At 33.1% G+C, this 26,759-nt stretch overlaps 1 protein-coding gene across 11 annotated transcripts in view; it reads right to left on the bottom strand.

Annotated features, from left to right (window-relative positions):
• The window catches only part of ERBIN (erbb2 interacting protein), a 99,478-nt gene that overhangs the window by 17,069 nt on the left and 55,650 nt on the right, over nt 1–26,759 (bottom strand). For 9 of the 11 annotated variants that reach the window (XM_064481064.1, XM_010974935.3, XM_031446117.2 and 6 more), the window contains exons 8-19: nt 25,107–25,170; nt 23,188–23,262; nt 22,220–22,364; nt 20,839–20,911; nt 20,403–20,532; nt 19,962–20,077; nt 18,449–18,518; nt 12,522–12,621; nt 6,985–7,106; nt 5,777–5,950; nt 4,790–4,975; nt 285–399 (exon numbers count right to left, since the gene is read on the bottom strand). In XM_064481064.1, the coding sequence (XP_064337134.1) occupies nt 285–399; nt 4,790–4,975; nt 5,777–5,950; nt 6,985–7,106; nt 12,522–12,621; nt 18,449–18,518; nt 19,962–20,077; nt 20,403–20,532; nt 20,839–20,911; nt 22,220–22,364; nt 23,188–23,262; nt 25,107–25,170 (1,370 nt within the window). The remainder of the gene's footprint in view (nt 1–284; nt 400–4,789; nt 4,976–5,776; nt 5,951–6,984; nt 7,107–12,521; nt 12,622–18,448; nt 18,519–19,961; nt 20,078–20,402; nt 20,533–20,838; nt 20,912–22,219; nt 22,365–23,187; nt 23,263–25,106; nt 25,171–26,759) is intronic. The other 2 variants (XM_031446110.2, XM_031446139.2) reach the window with 1 other exon arrangement.

Raw genomic sequence — 26,759 nt, 5'->3', positions numbered from 1 at the left:
CAGCAAACAAGTGGAGAGACAGAATCATAATCTAGGCTGATTTGCCTATAAAGTCCATGCCTCATAAGTAAACTTGCATGAACGAGGAAAGAGAAAAGATCCACCAAGATTTTTCTTTAAAAACACAAGCAATAAGGAATAGATCTTTTAGAAAGTCATATTTTAAAAATTATTACTAAAAAGTGTTTTAAATAACATGACGACATTTAATGAAATTTATTCTAAAAAATTACTAAATTTTATTCAGGTTATTTCTATTCTTAGTGCTTTCCTTTAAATCTAACCTTTTTTGTTATTACTAAGTGCTACCACTTTGGGTTGGTTAATAGAACTTTCAATTAATGGTGGCCGCATCTCTGCCATTTTCATCTCTTCATCAGAAGACAGTTCTTCAGATTCCTAATTTAAAGAAAAAAGAAAGAAAATATTTATAAAAATAAATTTTGTTTTAAGTGAATAAATATTAAGTCCCAAGAATTTCAAAGAGAAAAGAATACTTAGAACACATATAAAACCTTTATTACAGTAATAGTGACTAAAACTAGCACGTGATTTAAAATTTTCAAGACACTGGAGTAAAACTATGGAAATTATTAACAGTACGCCGAAGTACCTAAGGTATAATTTTCTGTGGCGGTCCTTAATTCAACTGTATTAATGATCAGTATGTGCCTGGTACTATGTCAAATGTCAGAGAAACAGAAATGAACAAAACATAATCCCTGCTCATTGAAAAACTCAGTTTAGCAAAGGTACTCTAACAAAAAGTCTATTCCTAATTCTCAAACTTATTTCCTCAAGGATCTCTGGGTTCCAAGGAATCACAAGGACTGAGGCGTTCTTCCACCAAATGAAATAATGTCAATTTTTGCCCAATCTGAAGACAGAATTTTTAAAATTATTCTACATGATTTTTTTTCTCTGATAATTTGGCAATTGTCTTGGGTTATCTACCATTGAGTGCTATTAGACAGAAGAAGAAGAAAAAAGACCCCATGGTCAACAAGTGTTAACAGAAAAATTTTAACACTGTATATATTGTATATTAATATCAGATCTTCTATAGGTTAAATTATTCCCAGTTAATATGATGAAAATAAATAAAAGGTCTTAAAAAGGTGTTCTATTAAAAGTACTAAGACTTCTACGTGCTTTATCTGCCATAATAAATATGTGGTTTGGAGTCAGAAAACTATCTCAGTTAGAATATTAGACAGTAAATATTTTAACACTTTGCGAGTCAGACACCCTCTGTTTCAACCAACCAATTCTGCTACTGTGTATACAAGTAGCCAGAGACAATATGTAAACAAATTACTATGGCTGTGTGCCAGTAAAGCTGGATTTCATCTAATTTTTCACATTTCACATAATACACTTTTTCTTTTGACTTTTATTCAACCACTTAATAATGTAAAAGCTGTTCTCAGCTTGTAAGCCATACAAAAATAGGCAGTGGGCCAGATTTGGGCCACAGGCCAGAGTGTGCCAACCCTGTTCAAGATTGTGTTACAAAAGAGTTAGACTGTTAACTAGTAGATGAGGGAAAGAATGTAAATGGGGTTTAGTCTTCAAAGGTGAGTTAAGAGGGAAATGACATTCTGAGTAGAGGAAAACATGGAAATAAGGTATGGCAAGTCAGCTTCATGCAGCTGGAACTAGGGATAAAAGAGGCAGGAGAGAGAGAAAAGGTAGACTGGATTGCAGGGTAAAAGGTTATGCTCTGGATACGAGCTCATGTGTTGGCCTGAAAGTTGCCAAGCCAGGAACTCACAAGATGCGATTAACTTTTAAAATGTAACTCGGGTATTAAAAATGTACAGAAAGAGAAAGAGACTGCTGGAAAGCAATCTAGCTATGCAACAGTTCTGAAGAAAAAAGACTCCACCTGTCCTTAGGCAGTGGCAGTGATAGCCAGTAAAGAAAAAAAAAGAATCAGACAGAAAATTTGCAATTAACAAGACTTGACTGACAGAATGAATGGATGACCGGAACGAAGAGGGGCAAAATGGTCTATCTTAATCGTTGATATATCTGCAGCATTTAAACTGCTGACCAAATTTTCTCCTTTGTGAAGCTGTATTATACCTGGGCTTCTTGGAACTTTAGTCTCCTAAATCTCCTCCCACTTTTCTGTTTCCTTGCTCATGTCAATTAATCTTCTGCAGTTGGTTCATATTTTTTTCCTTTCTCCATGATTATGTTTAATGTAGAAAATTCTCCAATTTATAAGCTAGCTTTGCTTTATCTTTTGAGCTAACGATCCATATTTCCAACTATTTATTGAATGAGTCTATCTGATGGTCTTTATCAAGTGTTCAAACTCCACATATCTAAAAACAAATTTGTCCTTCCAAGCCTGTCTGTTCTCTTAATACCACTATTTCTGTTAATGGCATCATCATCCTATTCAGGCATAGTTATGTAATTGTTCCCTCTTCTCTATTCCTTATAGTCAAGGACAGTCGCATCTAGTATCTGTAATTTTCTTGCAACTAACTTCTAGTCCACGATTTCTACTATTGTTATTCAAAAGCCCTCAAAGTTGGAGAATTCAGCTGCTGTTGCTAGATAACTCTAATACATAGCTCTATCACAAGTAATGCTCAGCTACAACGTTTTCAGTGGCTCCCTAAATGATATAGTATAGAACATTAAGTCCAAATGTCTTACCATAGCTTTTAAGGGCTTCAGAATCAGGATCTACTAATTTCATTAGAATTAGTAGAATTCAGAATCTACTCTACTAATTTTATTTCATATACTATCACCCCTGACATATTCAGTCAAAGTGAATGTACTCTTTTCCATATTTTCTAAATCCTATTCTTTGGCTCTCATCATTTCTCATTATTTCATTAAGTTCTCCAACTTCTACTAATACAAACATTTCAAAACACAGGTAAAATGCCTCCTTCACCTTAAAGCATCCTTAGTTCTTTGTAGCCAGAAAATATCTCTTTTCTAAATTGCTGTAGCACCTAATGCTTTTCTTAGTAGCTTCTTACATACTTAGCACACTCTAACCTTGATTATATTCTATACATTCATTTATCCATTCTGCCACCATAGCTCCAAATGCAGGGCCTTACAACAGAAATTACACTAAAGGAGTGTTAGTAAGTTCACTGGGACAATCCTAATAACTTTTTCATAGACTATATTAGGTTCAATGTATATATAACAGTGTATTGAATGAATATTAGGTTCAATGTATATATAACAGTGTATTGAATGATGTGATTCATTTAGTACATTCAAAACCCACGAGTTTTTTCCTGTAGTAGAAACTAGCTTACAGGATAACGTTGAAGATAGATGATATACTCTGAATTCTCAGGAATAAAGATGCTGTTATAAACCCACAATACCACTATTTTTATACACCAGTGCTCTCCAGTATAACTTTCTGTAATGATGGAAATTATCGGTGTAGTTCAACATGGTAGCCACTAACCAACCAAATGTGGCTACCGGGTATCCGAAACATAGCTAGTATAACTTAGCAGCTCAATTTTTAATTTTATTACTTTAAAAAACCACTTGTAGCTAGTGGATACCATAGTGGGCAATACAGCTATAAATAAAAAACACTTCAGAATTTCATTTTCAAAGGTTATAGCTTTACCATTTTACATTACCTCCAGCAGTGTACGAGGGGAAGGTAAAATGGTACAATCACTTTTGGAAAACTGTCTGGCAGTTTCTCAAACACTTAAACATAGACTCACTATGATCCATAGAGCTTTCTCTGACCTAGCAATTCTACTGAGGAATATACCCAAGAGAAAAGAAAATATATATCTACACAAAAACTTGTATACAAATATTCAAAGAAGTCTTATTCATTACAGCCAAAATGTGGAAATAAATCAAACGTTCATTATTGGTGACTACAATGGAATATTGTTCAGACATTTGAAAAATGGATGAAGTACTGATACATGCTACAACATGGATACCCTTGATGACATTACACTAAGTGAAAAAAGTAGTCACAAAGACCACATATTGTATGATTACATTTATATGAAATGTGATACAACACTGTAAACTGACTATACATCTATAAAAACAAAAATATTTACATCAAACGCCAAGAAGAGCCAAACCTATGGAGGCAGATAAAGCAGATTATTAGTTGCCTAGGATTGCAGGGTAGGGGGTTGGAGAAGTTGTAGGGAGACAACTAAGAAAGTACAGGCTTTCTTTTCAGGGTAATGAAAATGTCATAAAACTGACTGTAGTGAGGGCTGCACAACTTTCAGTATACTAAAAGCCATTAAACTGTACCTCTTATTTAAATGGGTGAATAATATAGTATATGAGTTATATCTCAATAAAGCTGTTTTTTTTAAGTTAGTTTTTTTGATCCACCAGAAAAATCTCTTTAAAAAAAGTCTCAAGATAGTCAGGAAAAAAATACTTTACAATCAATGATAAATGCTTAAGTAAGTCAAATAATTAAAGTACACCTATGGCAACCTTTTCATTTTTTTTCTTTTCATTTTTAAGTTATAGAAATAAAAGCAATTGCTATTCTGTAGTTTACAGAATTAGAAAAGAACTGCCACAAACCAATTTATACAGTAAAAATCTTATACCCATTGTACTCAAATGTTTAAGCTTAAAGTGATAAATGAGTGATACAGCAATTATAAAATTTCTCAATGGCAAATGCATTAGCGTATTTTCTATCAGTATCAGGTTTCTCCTACCTTGAGAACAACAAATGAAATATTAAATTCTTATCAGTTATGACTGCCCCAGAATAATCATGAAGCCATACCTCAAAAACATCATCATGATTAACAATATGCTTCAAGTTCTCAGAGGCTTTCATATTTGCAGTCACTGGTGGATTCCCAGGACTGATCTCAGCTTCAGGTTCATTGGTCGTCTGATTAGAGTTTCCTATCATATACTTTTCTCTTTCATCAGCCTTGCTTCTTACTGGAGTGGTACTTTCTGAAGTCTAAGTAAAAGAAAATAAATCTTGTATTAAAGTTTAGATGAAAATTTAGAAGTAATTTAGTATTTTCCTAGTCTAGATAAATTGAAGAAACCTGAAACCTAGAAATGTCTAGCACTCACAGATAAAATGCTCATTTGGGGAACAGGTGGTCCCAAAGGTCCATGAGCCATATTAAACTTTATAATTCAGCTGATTAGATGAAATTACATTTTATCTTAAAAGTTGCAAAGCTGATGTTTATAACTGAGTCAGCTCAGCATGCTCAAACTCAGGTTAATTTTTTTTCTGCTCATTATAGAATGCATAATGACTCTAGTGACATGATAAAACTTCTGTTTCTGTGACACAATGTGGTAGAAAAAGTCCATTAAAGGAACATACAGTTTAGGGGTTTGTGTAAATTTCTGAAATATTCCAACGAAATGCTGATGATCTGCCACAGCAATACATTTAAAATTAGAACTGGGTAGAGTAGATCAATATTACCAAGGGAAAAAGGCATTTCCAAAACAACGAATTTTCTGGTATCTGTTATCTAATTCTTCCTTCAGACAATGGTTTTTCAAAGTACATGTTGACACTCCCATGCCCATCTGGATAGTCTGTAACTACCCTGAAGTGGTAATAATAGCCAGTTAGGGAGTTACTACAGCTTTTAGCTCAGGTATTGGAGAACACCCCCTTAAATGTGGGAGTACATTTTAGTGCATACAAAAAGGATCACTATATCAATTATCATTTTAAAATTTTAAAGAACTTGAAATAGGTTTTGGCCAATGGTTTTGAATTGAGTTTTCTAACCTTTACACCCACATCATTATTTACAACTTGCTGATCTTCATGAGGTTTCAAATCTTTCCCAGAGTCTTCATTACTCTCTTCATCTTTTAATCTATGTACAATGGTTTGAACAGTTTTGACCATATTTTTAAGTTCATCTGGGTATGGGGTTGGATATCTCTTTAAATTTCCCTCCTAGAAAAAGAGAATAAGTGAAAATTAAAATATAGATAAATATTTCTAATGTCAACCTCAAAATTTAATCTATAATCCATCTTAATTACATTGCATGTCTAGTGCATAGGAATAACTGTGAAGATAGATGACAGGCCTCTGAAAGCATTTTAAACTCAATAAAAGTACAGTTTTATTGACAGTCAAACTTCACAGTTATAGATTTTTAGTGTTTTAAAACCTTTTTTTTTCAGCTGACTTAAACGTATTCCATTTAAAGATACATGGTGTGGATATTGGCAACATTGTCACCTGGTTTTTAAACAGGTATGTGTTTTCCAGCTAGATAGTTATCCAAACACATAGAAAATGCCTGCATTATATCTTTTTTTAAAAAAATTTCTTTGTACAATTTATTTTTATTTACTTATTTTGGGGGAAGGTAATAAGGTTTATTTATTTATTTATTTTTAGAGGAGGTACTGAGGATTGAACCCAGGACCTCATGCACGTTGAGCATGAGCTCTACCACTGAGCTATACCCCACCCCCCTCGCCTGCATTATATCTTATGTGTTAAGAACCAGACACTTCCAAGGTCAGCCTAATTGCCATTTTCTGGGATTCAGCTAGTTTTATTATATAAGGGGAAGATAATCACATCCATAAGTAACTTGGAAATGTGTACTTGCTGTTTCTGTCACTGCGACACAGTGTCTTCATAAAGAAACAAAACATTCCTATCAAAGAGTTCTTTATCCCTATAGTACATATAAATAAATCATTAAAGAAAGGAAAGGTAGAAAACAATCATCTGTTTTTCTCTTATGTTTATGCATAGTATGAAATTTGACTTTTAATCACACAATTTTATATTGTTCTCAAATTCTTTCACATGATAAATGTATTGGATCAGTAAAATTTCAAGTGCATTGAAGGCAAGGAATGAAACCAGTACTTCTTTGTATCCCCCAAAATAACACAGACTAGCTACACAGTACCTAATAAATACCAGCAGTCCTCTCTCAAATCTGAATGAAAAAAGGTCAGACTCACTCTGGGAGGTGCCTCTCTCTCATCTTTGTCTTCATCACATTCAAATGCCACTTGAGCCCGCTGTTTTCTCTGTTCCTCCCATAATGAAGGGTTAAAACTTTCATTATCTGATATGAACATAACTAGAGAAAAACAAAAAACAAAACCCCACTATATTTTACTGTAATTACATATGAAAAACTATTACTTGCTCATAATTTTCTTTATGAGATATGTTCCTTTAGGTAAATCAAGACTGGTCAATCCCAGCAGCTATAAATTCTGTACTAACAGCTAGGCTGTGTGTTGAACATTTCTTTATAATACCCATCATGTATCTTTTCTTCCCTAAAGCTGATTTGTCTTGTTTTGTTACCAGAAGGATTCCTGAAGAGAATCCAGCAATCAAAACACTATAGATTAGTGATTTTGTGCAGTGTCCTACAAAAAGTAACACAGTAATATATAAATTATTTCATCCAAGTTCTGGCATTCAGAAATCTTCCTAATTCCAATATTGTTCATTATGTATTGGGATAGGGAGGGTAATTTAAAACAGAAAGAGGGAAATAGTTTGGTAAAAAATGACTATACTGATGGCATGTAATTACATTTTTGCATTAAACATGACATACAATATAGCTTTACTAAGTAAAGTGATTACAAGATATCTTCTACATCAAAATTAATGAAAATTAAAAAAAATAACAAAAATTGAAAATTTAACATAAACTCAACACTTACATATCCTATCTCTGATATAATATTAAAGATTTAACAATAGTGAGTTTTTTGCTTATTAGGTAACTAAAAAGAAAAAAAAACAACAAAAACCAAAGCTTAAAAAAATTAACGCATTTGACTATTATATATCACCTTATAGAAGTCTGTAGAGAAAACAGAAAAAAATCACAACTTATTTTCTGCCCATTGAAAGAAAACAAGAATACCTACTCAAAACAAAAGGGATTAAAAGTACCTAAAATTAGCTAATAGAAAAACTAAAATTCCTGGAATACCCAAATATGGTCAGTTTCATTACTTGTGCAAAAGCAGCATAATTATCATTTATTTTTAGTCCTTGTTTTGGACTTCTTTCTCTTTTTTAATCTCATATCCAAACTAAGAATGCCATGAAATGAAATATTATCAATGGGAATGAAGCTTTAGATTTGGCTTTTTCTTTGTTTTTACTGCTAGGCTCAAGAACTTTTTAACTGCTTTGTGGAGTTGCTTAACATTAAATGAATTAGTGTTTTTGTTTGTGCAAAGTGGTTCAAATTCCTGGGTAACCCTACTGACATACTTTTGTGGTATATATGGAAATGCAAGCAGGGCAAAGCAGTTCCAACAAAGTCTACTTTCAGGACTAAGATGATTTCCCCTCCCTTCTTAGGCTTGCTTTGTTACCAGAAGGATTCCTAAAGAGATCTAACAAAAAACTATAGATAAGTGACTCTGTGCAGTTCCTCACAAAAAGTAACATGGTAATATATACATTACTTCATTCAAAATTTGGCATTCAGGAATAATCTTCCTAATTCTGATATCGTTCACTATATATTGGGGCAGGTGGGTGGGGGGTACGGGTGGACCCCCAATCACCAGCTTAGCCCAGAGATCTCTTAAGAGTTTTAGATCATGTCAAAGCAAATTTGATGCTAGAAGTTTCTCAGAACCCCAAGGTAACTTTTACCATGCCTCTCACTCCTGTCAACTTTTGGTCACCTGCACTTTCTTCCACTTAGTATAAATCTCACAGCTTTTAACATTCAGGGCATTAGGTAATAATATTTTTTTTTTTTTTTGTATTTTGGGTGCCACTCAACCTTATCACACTGGCATATTCCTTAAGGACTTTACTATTTCCTAGAGTGTTTCTCTCTACGTAAGACCTGGCAATATCTTGAATGATGACCACGTGTGATGACCCCACCTCGACAATGCAATTTCATAGTTCTCGATGCCCTCGATTCCACTGTCCAGCTGCACTACACCCATGTGATTCACACCATGGTAATACTCAAGACCTTAGCTTCTGTGATACTTTTCCACTTCCCTGACCACTACCCTTGTCCTTCCAAATCATTCACTTCTTTTTTACTGCTAGTAAATACTGAGTTCCTTGATCTCATTTCTTTTTCTTCCTGTAAAACCACTGTAGGTTTTATTTCTCTATTCACCTTAGATTTCATGATATATCATTTTTACCACTCTCACGTTTCTTGTCCTTTTTCCTTAAGTCATACCTATCTCACAAATCCTGTCATGTGGTACTTGAATCATCTACCTTCTTTGCTCTGGAATTCTATCAGAGAAAAATGACATAACCTTGTTGGTTAGAACCACCACGAATTTATGCTACTGCCTCCTCTCTGCTCCATCTTCAATGTTGCTCAGGAATCCTATTTATCCCTACTCAGTCTTCTTGCCCACTTCAAATCACTACCGTTTCCCTCAAACACCTTTCCCATAACCTTTAGAGGCAATTTTTCTCTCTGACTGCACTGAGAAAATAAATGTAATGAAACCCTTAGATTGACATTACTCCCCAAAATCTGCTTTGGGCAGTTACAAACTTATTATCATATGGATTCATACTTCCTCTTTTTCCTGTTTAAGACTGATTCCTGTAATGAGGCCTTCTTTCAAATTTATACATTATTATCCCCCTTTTATATCATGAGCTCCTTGAAAGCAAGGATTTACGATCTTAAATACTTAGATCTAACACAATGCCTGGCACACAGGTGGTAATAAAGATGGAATGAATTAAATGTGAACTCTCAAAGTGTTACAGAATTCCAACTCAAGAACATTATGTTTTCTGACTCACCTATTTCTTAGAGGCATGTGATAAAGGAAAAGCTTTTCTTGCAGTTGAAAAATTCACCTCCATGACCATGACAAATGTAGTTTCTGATTCAGTATCAGTGTAATAGTTACACCACTCTCCTTATAATACCATAATACCCGTAGTGAAATACTTTTAAAAAATAAAAAAGTCTAAGAGGACTCAGAATATTATAAATTTATCTCAGACTTTTCTTCTGACTCTAAAATGCATCTACAAAGTCAAAAGTTAAAGTGGCAGGGTTTTATTTTGCTACTTCTACTCTTCATATCAGAAATAAATTTCTTACCTGAACTATGATTTCTTTTAAGAAGAAACAGTAAGAGAATAAATTGAAATGACAGAAAAAAGGAGGCCATGTGAATGTGAATCATGAAAACAGAAAACAGTAAAAAGATCAAGATATACGTATACCAATGATTAGAACAGTTTAGAGCAGGGGTCAGCAATTTTTTTTCTGTAAATGGTCAGATAATAAATATGTTAAGCTTTTGTGAGCCAAAAGACAAAATCGGGGATATTATTATATAGATACCTTTATAACATGAGAAATCAAAACTCCATAAGATTTTTGACAAATGTAAAATATATTAATAATTGAGTAACATTTTTTGTACTACAGCTGTACTAATGCAAAGACTGAAATTCTTAACTGTTGGAATAACATTTTGCTTAACTGGGGTTCAACATTAGTGTTCACTATTATCAAACTGATGCAAATATTCACCTGCAAAAATTACAAATGGTTTTGAGTTGTTTTATACATGTTTGGTTACTTAAAAGTCAGTATAAAAAAAAAATCCTTAAGTCTCTATATGACAATAACAAAACCAGGGAGGCAAAGCACTAATAATACATTAATATAATTAAAACATCAAGATCAAACATGTCCAATGGAGACTGGTTCAATCACAAGGGAAAAAATAATTTTGTTTGTATGGTATCTATATTTGTTTTTTTCCTAGTATTTTTCGTTTTTATTATTTCTCTGAAACAATAAAAGCAGCAAAATAAAGTATAAGAATTAATTTTCCAAGTTTCCCTTTTCTAAGACAGGGGACAGAAAACTATTAAATGTGACTCACTCCCTATTTTGTATATTATTCACAAGATGCTCACTCACTATTTCCTATTATCCAGAAATCATCTTTAGAGACAAAGAAAAGTAGAAAATTGAGATATGAGTCCCAATGACCAAAGCAAGCAAGCAAACAGATCACCTACTGACATACCTAACATTTACTAAAATTCCTAACACTGCAAGAGTAGGGGCGTATGTCCGAGTTGGTGTATCTATTCTGAACTTCCTAATTTCTACTGTACATAGAAAGTACTTGCATAAAACACAACATTGACTATCTAAAGCATAGTATACTGTATTCTGTTAGGGATACACATATGGAGATTAGAGGGTAGACTTAAATACATAGAAGAGAAATCTTGCTTATAAACCTGTTTTCTAAGCTTTAATTAAATACCTTCCAATGAGTGAAGCGATTTCTATTTACATCTGACATCTCACAAGTCTTAACTTCTAATTCAGTTCTAAAGCTAAACAGTTTTGCTTCATCCAAATAAATCTCATCAAATATACCCATGAAATAACAACTTACCAAAGCAAGTCTTATTCCTTCTTGCAAAAAGCAAAAAATAATTAGCATAGAAGTAATGAGTTTCTAATTATTTATCATTAGTTACCGAACAAAAGTTAAATATCAGTTTTTAATCTATTTAAGTAGTTCAAAGCTGTTAGCTAAACCTGTCAAAACAATGTAAGAATAGTAACAAGCAATTTGATTCTGTCTCAGTGCTAAGCTCTTTATATCCAGTGTTTCTCATGTTTACAAATACTCTGAAAAATAAATACTATTACCATATTTCAAGATAAGGAAACTGGAAACTCAATAATTTATTTTAACTTGCATATTGTGTATTTTAGAAAAATTAAAACGAATGATTAATTTCAATTTTTTTCTTCAATATTTTTATATGCTCAGTTTTAACTTAAGGCCATAATGACTTTCATTGGTTTCAGAAAAACAGACACAAAAAAATAAACTTTAAGTGTAATATATAATATATATTACACACCCACATCCACATATAGTACAACAAATATTAGAAACAATTTATTCCTTAATGTAAAAGGCGTTAATAGCATACTTGATGAAAAGCATTTGTGGCCAATAGTAAAGGGTAAATTCCCCCTTTTGGCAAAAGGTAACAAAGAAATTAGAAGTAACACTCATAGGCAGAAATCTAGTGATAATAGTTATCTGTTGTGTAGATCCAAGGGCAGTATTAGGTTTACAACAGAAGCAAACAAAATATTTCCTGGCTTAATAGTCTTAATTATAGAACACTTAACATGCATTCCTAACATTTAGTTAAATGAGATTTAGAATAGAGAGATCTGAAATAGATAAAGATCACTGTTTAATTTCAAGGAAGCATTTAAGGAAACACATGAGATAGATAGATAGACAGACAGACAGACAGACAGACAGACAGACAGGTACCTGTAAATTCACCTATCTATAACCCTGGATGTTGCCTCCCATTGTCAGAGAACTTTATTAGCCAATTCTCCAAATTCTCTTCAAACTAGTAAAAAAAGTCTTTGAGACTTAAAATTCACTTCACACCTTTGCTGTGATTTGCCAGTATTTGGTTTTTAAAAGAAGAGAGATTCTTAAATTCCTACCATCCTCAGTCCTTGGCTGCTGAGGGAACATGTAGTTAGTAAGCACCATTTTCTGGGTCTCTGAATCAGTCTCTTTTTGAAGAGGTATCAGGGGTTTGGACTACGGAAAGAAAATAAATGTTTAATTTTCAATAATCCTAAAGCAAATACATATCCAACAATTCCCCTGAGTTAAGTACTCACCATTTTTTCTATAAAGTATCCATGTGTAGACTACAAAAATATTTTTAATATACATAATAAAACTTTAAACACTGACTTAAAACATTAAAAAAACTAAAAACTTAAATTTTAATACAAACCAAACTCACACCATATTGTAATTATCAACGATTATCAACATAGTTTTAAAAGTTCTCATGTACTAAGTATATCCACAGTCCAGTTAATTACTTACAGTGATTTAATAATGCTATAAACTAAGCCTTTCCATTTTATATTACTGTGCCCCTTCTAGTATTCCCCTTTGGGAAGACGCTTTTGTAGAAATGATTTAGAAGGTTTAGTCTAGTTATCTGCAGGTTTATTTTAGCTGGAAAGAGAGTACTTAAAACAAACATTAAGTTGTAACCTTCTCCCTTCTCCCCTGTGTCTTCTATCTCCATTAATGATACCACAAGTTACTCAGTGGTGGAATTAGTAATCCCAATTATTTCAGACCTCACTCTTCCTTAAGACTTTTTCCCTAACTGGTTATTAAGTGTTCTCAATTTATTTCTTAATGTAACTTATATTTTTTGCCAGCCTACTGACCTAACATCATACCAATCCAAGCCTTGGCTGACTCCAGACAGGCAGGAACTACCCAACTTCTCACTCGTCAACCTATCAGTTAGTTCTTTGGACTTACTCTTGTGAAAACCATATAGCTAGCTAATGCCATCCTATAACCTTACTCCCATTCAAACATTTCCTCAGTGCCCCTGTTCTTGTTCCACAGAAAAGATACTGCGCTGCATCTTAAACACCTTCACTGAAAACTTTCCTTGACCTTCTTAGACAACGGAAACAGTAGATCTACCCCTTTCCCAAAGACAGCACTTCCCTGAAGCCTTCCCAGATCCAGGATGCTTCTTCTCTCACACCTTATAAACCTTAGGTCAGGAGGCAGAGTTAATGTTTACAAATGCTATGAGATCATCACTCCTCTCTCAAGTACAAATACCTCTTCTTTTGAGGAAGATTAAGCCCTGCCCCTATCATTCTATCTCCTTCCCTAAAATCCACTGACCTCCTGGTAGCACCCAACAATTTTTGACTCTTTTATGCCAAGTCTTCCCACAGTCAGGGGTAATTCAACAGATACAAAATGTAGATGACATAGCTATACTTTTATCCCAGGAATTTCTTAACAGATGAGGAGTGTATGGGAGGAAGAAAGAAGTTCACTTAGATGGACAAATCAAAATTATCTGGGAGTCTTTTAAAAACTAACCCCCCCCAAAAGATTCTAAAATTAACTGTGGTAATGGTTGCACAACTCTTGAATATATTAAAAACCACCAAATTGTGTGCTTTAAAGTGAGTGAAGTGTATATAGCGTGTGATTTACATTTCAATAAAGGTGTTATAAGAATACAAACCATCTGTTAGAGTGCAAGGCAGAAAGCGACTGAGAACTATTTCACGAGCCACTCCATTCCCTGAATACTTCACTCCAATGATCTTTATTACTATTTCATTTTAGATACTCATTCTACTTCCTTGTCATAATTCCTACAATATAACCTGTTAAATATTCTTCCTGTGAAATCTAAAATCATTCATTCAACAAGTATTTACTAAGTGTCTCCTATATGCCAAAAGCACTATGACAGGAACTAGGTGTAGAGTGGTGAGCTAACCACCTTCACTAATTTTGTAGAACTTAACAGTATATGAGAGGAGGGATAGTATGGACAAGAAATTACAGTCACCCCAATCACAACAATTTTCCACTGAGCCTGAATATAGCTTAGAATACTTCTAAAAAATAGTAATTTATCAAAGTTGACATACAAGATGAAAAAAAAAATCTGTTTACAATCCTCGAAGCATAATGCAAACTCCTTTGCATGGCACACAAGATTCCCCATGTCCTGGTCCCTGTCCACCTCTTTGGCCTCATTTCCTACTCTTCCATCTCACAAGGTTACGCTCTAGTCACAAAACCACTCGTAGAGTTACCAAATATACTACACTGCTTCAGTGCTTAGGCTCATGATACTCCTTCTAACCAGAATACTCTTCCCCTTTCTTTGTTTAAATCCTATGACTGTTTTGAGAAGATTTTATTAACTCTCTTCCCTCCTCTGGGAAACTTGCCTTACTATCCTCAAGTTATGTATCTTTTCTTTGATCCTGAAGCCTACAGTCCTACCAAGTCTTTAACCATACTGTATTAAAACAACTTTCTTAATATCCGTATTTGGCCCTCCTTAGCCTGCCTGGCACAAAGTAGTTGTTCAATAAATAGTTCTTGACTAACAATGACAAAATGAATGAGGGAATGAACAGTCAGTCTCTTTAAGCCTTCAGAGGGACTTATGAAAAATTATGTCTTTGCATGTATTGCCTATAGATATATTCTCTATACCATCAGTGAAATGTGCAGGAACAATTTCTTTTCATAATTCATAATTCAACTATTTTCACATACTTTCTCTCCTACATTTTGTTCTTTTATAGTGAAATGACTACTTCGTACTGTAAGGGAGGTTTTATAGCTACACTGTATTTGTTTTAGTACTTTCTACATTACTATTTTGTCAAACTAAGGAAAACAGTGTCCCATTACTACAATTTTTGCTTTAAAGACAGGTGGCAAAACATTGCAAATATGAAGAAGCTGTAAAGATACTAAAAAATTTCACTAAAATAAGTCATTTTTTAATCCACATTTATCCACAATAATTTATCCACAGCTCAGGAGATATATCTCATTCATACTGTTTTAAGTACTTGGCATAAGCCAGGGCCAAGCAAATGTTTTGTGAATCCAGCTGCTAAATTTCAAATCAAGTTTCAAAAGTAAATACTCAATTAAGAGAGATGAGATAGTTAAGAGTTCCACATATATGAACTGACACATATGCAGTAATCACTTGTGTTCAAGCTCTAATAAAAGCAAAAGTATCATTTTAATATTTCCTTCCCTAATTCACAGAACAAGTAAATACTACAGTCTGATTTATAAGTGTGGATCAATATCAACTTAAGGCTTTTAAGACATTATTAAGAGTTAGGTGGAAAGGGGCTCTCAGTTAAGTTCAGAGAATCCTGAAATACATACAAGAGGGTTTCTTTACTGTAGTAACACATCAGAGTTGTTAATAAAATCCAAGAAAGGGATACAATCCTGTCTCCCAAGCAAATCTGACTGTGGAACTTAGGACTAGCACATGAGACAAGTGCATCTTGAAAAATACAGCTTTAGATAAATTATAAGATAATTTCTAAGTCAAATACTAAGCATTAATTTATTTAAAAGATCTGCTGTGTTTAAAAAAAAACATTTACTAGTAAGAAATACTGAGAATAGATACGGAAAAAGGTTTCCTCCTAATTACAGATAATAAGGTCACCCTTAGTTTTTTCTTTTCTTTTTGTTTAGGACCTAGAATCCATTATTTAGGTGACATTATACAGGAGATTTTGTATACATTAAAGTAGGTTTACAACAGCCTACACTGTGAATCCTAAGACTAAGAATTAGCCATTTCAAATCATACCCAAAGTACACATTTGCAGATTTTTTTTTAACAGGTTAACTATAGCTACTATTTACAACTATGAGACACTAACTTTTAATTCAAACACCAAGGCAAATACAGAAATACATTATCTATGAAGTGTCCAAATGAAACTTAGCTAGAGTATATACTCATCATCCTGACCTTTCTCCTTCCCAGGCACTGTCATACATGTACACCAGGCTTCCATCACCAGCATTCCACTACAACCCCTCCTCCTCCACATCAGTAATTACCTCTATCTTGATAAGCCCAATGACCAGTTAGCAGTCCTCATCCACCTGACCCATCAGCAACATCTGACACAGCTAGTCCTTCCTTCAGCACTTCCTTCAGATGGCTCTCTGGATAATACACCCTCCTCGTTGGCTGGTGTTTCTCAATCTCCTTTTGGGTTCCCTTTCATCCCTGAGTTCAATGTTTGACCTTCTTTACTTTTCTCTTCTTGCTCCCTAGTAATTTCATGTACTCCCATGTTGTAAAGTCTCTTTGTACAATATTAACTCCCAAATTTTATCTCCAGCCAATACCTGAGTTCCAAACATAAATACTCAGCTACTGTTTTCACATTTCTACTTTAATATCTGATAAGGTTACTAAAATTTTAAACCAAACTATTAACTTCATCCTCAAACTTACTCCTCTCCCATCTCTCTTATCTCAGAAAACAGCAACTTCAATACTGTACTTCTTCAGATTAAAAATTTAAATCATACTTGCTTCTGTTCTTTCTCTCAAGTTCCACATTGAGTCCCTCAGTAAGTCCCTCTGGCAATATTTTAAAGATGCACCCCAAAATCTGAGCTCTTCTCACCAACTCCACTATTACCGTATCAGGAGAAGCTGGGAACATCTCCTTCTGAACTAACTGCAACCACCTCCTTACTGAACTTTTTGCTTCCAGTAGAGAGCATTCCACCCTCACTCTCAGCACTCACAGCTCATTCCTCACGTAACAGCCAGGATGATCTTTTACAAATGTAAACCACATCTTGTCACTTCCTGGCAGGAAATACTCCAGCAGATTTCCACCTAACTCAGTAAAGCCCCAAGCGACAGCGCAGCCTGCAGGGTCCTATGTCTTCTAGTTTGTCTTCCTCTCTGATTTAAACGTATACCATTCTCTCCCTTGCTCACGATATTCCAGCCCTCTGGGCTTTGCTCTATGCCTCAGCTACACAAAGCTCATTCCAATATTAAGGCTTTTACTCTTAGTATTTTTCTTTTTTTCAATCTGTTTTATTGTATAAGCCTAGAACTCCATTTCACCTATAAACAAACTATTTTTTGCAGTTTATTTTTTTTGTGGGGGGGGGGTGTAACTAGGCTTATTTATTTATTATTTATTTTTAATGGAGGTACTGGGGATTGAACCGAGGACCTCATGCATGCTGAGCACCCACTCTACCACTGAGCTGTACCCTCCCCCTTAGTATTCTTTAAATGCCCTCCCTCTCCGAATTCACCACATGCCTCAGTCTTAATTTCATTTGAGAATCTGCTCTACTCTTTCTTCTTCAGAGACTTCCTAAATCACTCTATTTAAAATATGGCATTTACCACAACCCTGCTACTCTTGCAATGCCTATCAAGCTTTATTTTTCTCTGTAGCTCTGAAACATTATTACACAGTTACTTATTTGTCTTTGTCTCCCATGAGGATAAAAAATCAATGAGAATGAAAGAAGATCCTATTTGCTTCATCAATATAAAACCAGCTCCCAGAGCAGTTCACGGCCTTCTCTAAGCTTTCGGTAAATGTTTGTCAAACAAGGAAAAGTCCAAGGAACAGCTCTTAATTCCTTAGAAACAAAGACTCTTTAAGGTTTGTGAAAGTTCTTGATTAGAAGCATAATCTAAATTAATTATCAACTTTCTATAGACACATGCCACAAAGGATCGGATCTCCATTAAAAACTTTAAAAAGTTATGGAGCATTTTGTCTGATTTCCTAATCTATCTTTTTACAGACTGAAGAGAAACTAGACAAGCTCAATAGGACTAACTGTTCATGAATCTACACATATTTCACAAAAACTATCTGTCTAAATACTTCCAATATTTTCCTTATATATATAATACATTTTTACACGTGTACCATAGTAGAATCGCTCTTAAATAATCCTATGTAAATCAGTATGCATAATCATACAGCACAACCGGAATTTTCTTAATGTACAAAATCAGAATGCCTACCTGATTATCGGAGAGCCACATAGCAGTCAATTGCTGTAGCTTTGTAAAGCTAAAGGGCAAATTCTTTAATCTGTGGGAAAAAATACAAACAAAAATTAAACTTTAAGATGAGAAATGTTAAAATGAGAGCTAAATCTGATGGTTTTCTAAACAATGTTGTATTACTGCATATGAAAATAGGAAAAAAATAGTTAATTCAGAAGAAAACACAATATAGGTGTCTGAACAGGACATAAGACAAAATACTACCCAGTTTCATACGAATTAATTTTAAACATATAATTCTTTAATTGAATCAATTTGGTTAGGGGGTAAAATGGAAAATCTAGTATCTTCAAAAAAAATTATCTGCTCAGAAAAATTGTTAACTATCCCTACCTCAATGCAAAGGGAAGAACAAATTAAGCAATGTCTCATAAAATTGCTTTGGATATTTTAGTTGCATTTAAAGAGAACAAACTGTTATAGGAAGCACTCTTAGTAAGAATTTGTTATAAATACCGCATCCTCTTTATTTCATCGTGAGTCACTACGTTCATACTCAAGAAGACTGTTTTAATACCAAAATGAATAAAAACAAAGTAACAGGAACACATAGTAGAACACTGAATTAGAATAGCATCCAACTTAAAACAGAACATCTACTTACACCCTCTATCTTATGTCTATCTACTCTTCTATGCCTGACTTTCAAGGAACCTGGGGAATCTAGGTCTCCATAAACCTAGAGTGCTAGAATTTAGGCCTTAGTTTTGGGGTACAAAAGACAGGCTGAAACAGGGATTTAATTTTTAAAAGGGAGGCAGTGATTCTTCTTAAATAAAAGTCTGAATATCCTAACTAATCAGAAAACTGAGTTTAAAGTTCTACCTTACAGGCTGTGTGAATCATCTTAAATCTGAGTCTTAACATTCAACTCCATAAAATGGTAATACCTGTTTCATTATTTCATCGGGCTATTCTGACTACTTCTTAAGATACTATGAAAGCAAAATATAAAAAAGCTCTATAAATGTTCTTTTATCATTATTAGTATTTTTACATCAGGAAAAATTATGGACGATCTCTTCTTAAACACTGTTTCAATTTAGCATCCTTACTGATCTATTCACTCTGCACCTTGGATGTGCTGTCCAAGTTATTTGAGTGGGTGTCTGTCTAATCACACCTCTGCCCTGATTAATACAAGGAGTAGATTAGATTAAAAGCTGTTCTATTCAACTGGATTACTGAGTGAAGATCTGACTTCAGGAATAAAGATGGTTACTGTAAGGAGAGAACAAAGACTGTATGGCTAAAGTCAACACACAGCGAACTGTGGCAAATAATCCCAGTACGATAATTAACTTCAGATAAAATCAAATCATCTTCTCAAAGGAAAATTCTACCCAGAAAACAAACATTTATATGAAAAGAAAAACGTGTATTGTATTTTCTATCACATATAATGAAACTTAATTTCATCTAACAGGTATCTTCTATAAACCAACTGATGAATTACATTGTTACAAACCTGTTGTCACTCAAGTTAATGACTTTTAATTTTTGCATATCACCCATTTCCTCTGGAAGTGTCTCAAGTTTATTGGAATGGAGAAACAGCACAGTTATATTTTTCCAGCTTCCAATCTGAAAGAAAAACATAAAATTGGGAATCAAAACTTTGGCCTACTGCCTAACAGACAGTAAGTATCATTTTTAAAATTTATAAAAAAAAAAAAAACAACTCTTCTCATTTATAAACAGAATTATATTTTCCCTTTTCAATTATTAACTTTCATGTATGAAGAAAAGTATTTAAGTATCTCTTGCAAATAAACATAGTTAATTATTCAAAAGTTAAATAACTTAGTTACATAATTATTTCTGAAAGAAAATGAAGAAAACTACACTGGACAGCTATCATAAATAATTGGAAAAAATAAAAACTCAAAACAAATTTAAAAAACCATACCTCTGGGGGTAACTGTTGTAAGTAATTATGATCTGCAGCAAAGGTTCTTATATTAGTAAGCTGCCCAATAGATGAAGGCAAAGCTTCAACTTCATTGAAGCTACAATCCAGTTCTTCTATTGATATTAACCTTTAATTAAAAAGAAAACACAGTTAAAAAAAGATTTCCTGTATATAATGCAAAACTTAAAAACATAAAAACATTTGAATCTGACTTTAACAAACCTAGAAAAAAATCTATTTCCACTAAGCTAAGTTTCACCAATAAAAATTGGCCTACTTTTACTATAAATAAACCCAACCTGCAACCAATTGCTTATTTAAATGTTTTTGGGATCTCCTTCACATGCTATTTATGCAATTATCTGAAAAAAAAAAATGGCATGATGAACTAAAAGCAAAATCTTTTAGTTCTATTAATTCACAAAAATCTTACCCTCCTATAGAATCTGGTAGATACATTAACTGATTTTCATCTATTTTAAGAGTTGTTACATTCTTCAGTGAACCTATTGAGGAAAGAAATAATATACAATTTTCCATCTTGAACTAGAAGCAAGTCAATGAACAGTCAATTTGAACACATATTACATTTGACATGAATCACAAAGAACATTAAAAAAAAAAAAAAATCAACCTATCTAGGAGATACCACCCCAACCCATCAACTCTCCATTCCCTTACCCTGTATCCTCAATTTTCACCCTTAACATATCACCTCTTAACATTAGTGTATATTTATCTATTTAACCCTCACTAAAATGTAAGCCTCAAAGAGTATGGACTTTTTGTCTCCTTTGTTCACAGTTGTAGCCCGCTCCTTAAAACAATGCCATGACAGCACAGTGAAGACAAACAATACAAACTTGTGGTGTTACTGGATTAAAGAAGTAGCAGCATGAAGGCAGCTTTCACAAGTGTAAAACCAACTATTCTAAATATTGTATGTATACTAAATACTGAAAGAATAAAATGGAGTTTAGCATAAAGTTAAAAGTGTTGAGTAAATTACAGTAGAATTTGCAAAATGTAACCTGAGATAAAACAGTTGTGCAAGTCAACTGAAAAATATGTAAAAATATTTTTGATTCTTATATTCAAACATCATGCAGATGGCAAAGAATTTAAGTTTTTGGTTCTTTAATAAAATAATTAAATTCCCCTGATGCATCACCAGACAAGCAGCTACACAAATATAGCTGGCCTTTGAATAACACAGGTATGAATTGCATGGGTCCATTTACACGTGGATTTTTTCAACAGTAAATACTACAGTACTGCATGACCCACAGTTGGTTGAATCCACAGATACAGAACCACGGATAGGGAGGAACTGAACGTAAATACAAAAGTCCAACTATAAATGACATGAGATTACCAGCTGTGCAGAGGGTTGTCCCCCTAACTCTCTCATTGTTCAAGGGTCAACTGTACAGACTTACATAGGATTTGTTGAATTGATCTGTCTTCTTGTCTATTAGTCTAAAATGAAATCAAGACTGAAAAAGTTACTAGATAAGGGCTATGTTCAATAGTTAAATCAATTCTGGATAAATTAACCCTTCTGAAGAATTCAAATTTTACTACAGGGATAAAAATAAAATTTCCTTAAAGAAAAACAGTAATATCAACAGGAGTGACCTATATAACTGATTACATCAGGAAATTCAAATAGGATCTGTTACTGCAGAGTACAGTAAAACTACCTCATAATAAATAAAATGATATATGGAAGTTCTGAACCAAGCAATGGCAAAAAGTTTCTTAGATTTTACATTAGTAAAAGTTAATCACATGAATTAGAAACCAATACAAACCAATAGTCTCAGGCAGTTGCTGAAGTGAATTGCTTGATAATAGGAGGTCTTGAAGGTTTTCACATGCTGAAATTCCTTCTTCAATCATTTCAATATTGTTTTTAGAAACATCCAAATAAGTAAGCTGTTTCAAACCACCGATAAACTGTAAGTAAAAAAAAAAAGAAATCTAATGACTTCAGCCATAAGCTGTCAAAAGTTTAGACAATAAACCTAACACCAATTTACAATTGTATATATGTGAGAGCATTCATAAATTTTTTAAAAATCCCATTGGGACTGTATTCAGTAATAAAGCCAAGAGCTCCTACTAACTTAAGCTCAGCAGAGTGATGACATATATTTTTCTTTGGGAACTTTGCTGACCATCACTGGTCACAGAGATAGCACATACGGAGATTCATATGACTTTAGGTCTGAGAGTGAACAAAATGTCAGCTGCTTAAAAAAGCTACATGGAAAACAGCCTACTTTAACAACGAATTCGGATATAAATCAACTGCAACTGATGCGAAGGACACAATTCACAGCACTAAGAAGAGACCACAGCTGACCCATGAACAACATAGGTTTGAACTCCACATGGATTATTTTCCAATAGTAATTGTTACACTACTATGGTTGGTTGAATCTGTGGATGTAGAACCTCAGATCCAGAGGAACTGTGGATAGAGAGGGCCAACTGTAAGTTACACACAGATTTTCACTGTGCAGATGGTGGGTGTCCCTAACCCCTGAGTTGTTCAAGGGTCAATTGCATTTTACCAAAATTTATGGAAATTTTCTGATTTTAATCAAGAATATGTTGACAGTTAAAAAAATGTAATTTGCTTCTATCTGTCAAATAGTATTAAGAATTAAATAACCATTTTTAAACTAATTAAAACTTATATGAAAATGTATAATTCATAAAAATGCAAAGGATAGACAGTAATAAAGGAAGTTATTTAAAATGTGACAATACATACCCCTGGAATAAAAGTCAGTCTATTACCATCCATCCAAAATTCCTTCAATCCACTTAGCTGCTCAAGTACTTCAGGCTGTTTAGATAAGGGGGGGTGGGAAACATTAATTTACTTACTTACATTTAATTACTAAGAAACTCAAAGATAGACATTCCATAACAGTAGATTGCATAAAACTCATTTAAGCTTTTGATTACATAATAGGGTCAAGTATTCATACAATTAATAAAGAAAATAAGACGCAGTACTTTCAAGAGTACAATAAAAAGTTATTCTCAATCATTATCTGTAGAAAGATGCAGACTTTTAGAAAACCTTAAAAGAACATACACACACATACAAAGACAGTCCTTGGTGACTGAGAGAGAGGAAGAAAAGAAATAAGGTAATATACATTTTAAATGTCCAATACTAAGGGAAAGGTAAGTAAACCAGGGCATAATCATACAATCAGCATATTGTGCTATGTTACGCTTCTAGTAATTACATGGTGGAATATTGCTTATAATCTGATGTTGAGGACCAAAAAATTAAAGAGTTGTAGTGGATCTTGGTATTCAAGCAAAATCTGATCCTGGGCATTCACCCTTGGAGGCTCTCCTGAATGTGTCCTTCGAAGATATTTCTGTCACCCCACAAATTTGTGTCCAAACACTGACACTGATGGCATGGAGTGCTATCAGCTCTAATGACCATAATAATATGAATAATACAGAAAAAGGTCATTCAGACTTACTGTTAACATATAAATGTAGGTAAGAATTCTAGGTGTAACTTGGATTTAAAATAATTCTCTTTTGTGCTTTACCTGTTATAATTCTAATAATAATTTTTTAAATGTGTAATGTTAGGAGATCTTGATATAAAAATAATTCTGATTCATAAAATTATTAATTTAGAATTTTCCAATAGTTAATACAGAAACAGATTAATACATACAAAACAAATACTGAGAAAGAATATGACAGCTGGATAAATTTACAAAGCATAGAATATGCATTTTTTTTCACAAGGAGTAAAAATTTGTACAACACATAGTAAAATGCATCACACAAAATCTTCAATTAAAATAAAGAATATGAAAGAGAATATTTTAGAAAAACCACGAGATACCCAAAACCACGATGCTTCTCCAGTGACGTCAGCTGAAAAACTGTCTACTTTGTGAGCAAATATACAATTCAATACCCACAGGGCAACCATGCAGCTGACAGCGATGAGAAATTCTGTTCTTAAGACTATCATTGAAATTTACCACAATTTAAAAAAACAAATTTGAAAATATAATGTAAACATTCTAATGATGATGATGTTCAGGTTAATGAATTCCTCTTCAAGAAACAATCTGGCTTATTTTCTGAGTTCTCTTGGAGAAACGACTGAAGACCAAAAAAACTGCTTACGTACCACTACTTCCCTTTTTGATTCAGCATCAAGGTTCACTTTGCATACATAGTAAAAACAGCACACAGAGGTCTCATTACCAACTCACAAAGTAACAGCTGTTTCACTCAGTGTTTTCCCTGCTATTAAGTAAAATTATAAAGAAGTGTTTTATCACTGAATAAATTCCTAAACAATACTCCTGAGGAGTCATTTTTGACTCAAAAGTATATTTCCTGATGCATTTTAGTTCGATGGAACTTTTCCCCTTATTTTTACTTCTTGTGCTGAAGAACTTTTATTACCTTTACCATGGGTAATAATTAATCTTACATTTTTACCCTCATTCCTGTTAGACGTTTTTATCAGCTTTATTTTCTCTATTAAGAACCTTCATACCTTGTGTCTCCAAAATATGTGTAGATCTTTACTCAATTTTATACTTTAACAATGCAGAGAAATAAATACATTAGTTTTCACATTTTGTTCTTGGTCAAATGTAAGACTTAAAGATGCTGAGGTTGGTGAGAACTTACCACTTCTGTGAATTCATTACTTCCCAAATCCAGTCTTTCCAGCTGGGTCAGTCTATTCATGGTTCTATGTACAATGGATGAATATAAAGAATTAAGTATATATATAAAAACATCAATTACATGGAAGTTTTTAAAATTAATACCATAAAATATTCTAATGTATTATCTGATGATGCAAAGGCTTTCAAATGCTAACAAAGTAAAAATAATTTTCTAAGAAAAAAGTCATATTTAAGTTCTAAATAAAATAAAGTAAGTTCTCTAATTTTGGCTTCTCATCAGGTTATTTCTATTCTTAAGTAACTGCAGTAATTTAAACCCACAGGCCAGAATATGAGTAACAGCTTTTCATTTTTTCCACAGAACAAATTTTCAGATATCATAAATCAACTAATGATTAGACTGTTTGGCAGCTTCATATTAATTACTACCATTTTTCAAGACTGGTCATATATTTGTAAAACTTCAAGCTAACTCTAAAAATTAAAATTCAAAATTCCAAGAACAGTAGACATTACATTGTTCCCTATGTTTTCAAAATAAATTCAATACAATACATAGTAAAGTTTTATACAAATCACAAACATAATTAGTAGATGGTATTTATTTTAAATTTAAGCTACAATATATCATTTTAAAATTTCCAACTCAATACCAACATTTCTCTCCAATTACAGAAACTTAAAAATGTACAAATTGATTTCATAATGAAATAAACCAAGTTGTACCTTTATCTCTCATCAATAAAGGCATTTTTTAAACTAAAAAAACTGCTCATTAATTCAAGCACATATTTATACTCCTAAAATTTTTTTAGAAAGACCTATTATTTAATAGATTAAAGTACTACCAGTTTCCCAGATAAGGAACTACATTAATTTTATTTTTAGGATATGACAGAATGATAGCAAAATACAAGCATATTATCAATATATTGTTAATAATTAGGAAATAAACATCATTAAAAACCAACGGGTTCCTTAAATTATGACACAAGAATACAGACTTCATATCTTCTCTTGAAATTTAACAATTTAAAAATAATAAAACTCACTTAAAACATTTTTCTGCCTTTTCAGCGAAAAAAAGTTAAGAACATATATCATAACTGTAATGTCATTATGTTATTGATCTAACAGAGGAAGCTAATTTTCCCCACTCCTTCCATTCTATCAACACTCCTTTAATTTAACTGATCCCACAACACCAATTTTTTTCAAAGCTTCTTTATTTAACTTAGATTTATGAGTGGCTATTCTCAGGTTCTATGAGGTACTACAATTCTTCTTCCATTATTCATATCTGTCTTTGTCCAGAAAACCTGTAAGTCAGTTCCAGTTTGCTTCATAACAAAGCAAAAGATTTTTCTAGGACCTTTCCCAAAAAAAGATTATAGACACTATGATATTAAACTCCTATGTCCATAATACTATACCAGATGGACACTTGAGAAAGATAAAAAGGGTTGTGAGGAGGGGTAAGATTGAAAGAAGAAAACATAATCTTGTTTTTCTTAATTCAAAATTCTTATAACGGTAACAGAAAAATTCACACGCAGCAATTAAGCATTGCATCAACAAAGGTAAGTGATTTAAAAAAGGGTTCAAAAAGAAAAGCAGTGTAATGGAAAATTCAATACAAACAACATCCTTA

This window comes from Camelus dromedarius, chromosome 3 (assembly GCF_036321535.1).
Source record: "Camelus dromedarius isolate mCamDro1 chromosome 3, mCamDro1.pat, whole genome shotgun sequence".
In the NCBI taxonomy this organism is placed as follows: domain Eukaryota; kingdom Metazoa; phylum Chordata; class Mammalia; order Artiodactyla; family Camelidae; genus Camelus; species Camelus dromedarius.
This window is presented reverse-complemented; position numbering and strand designations above follow the sequence as displayed.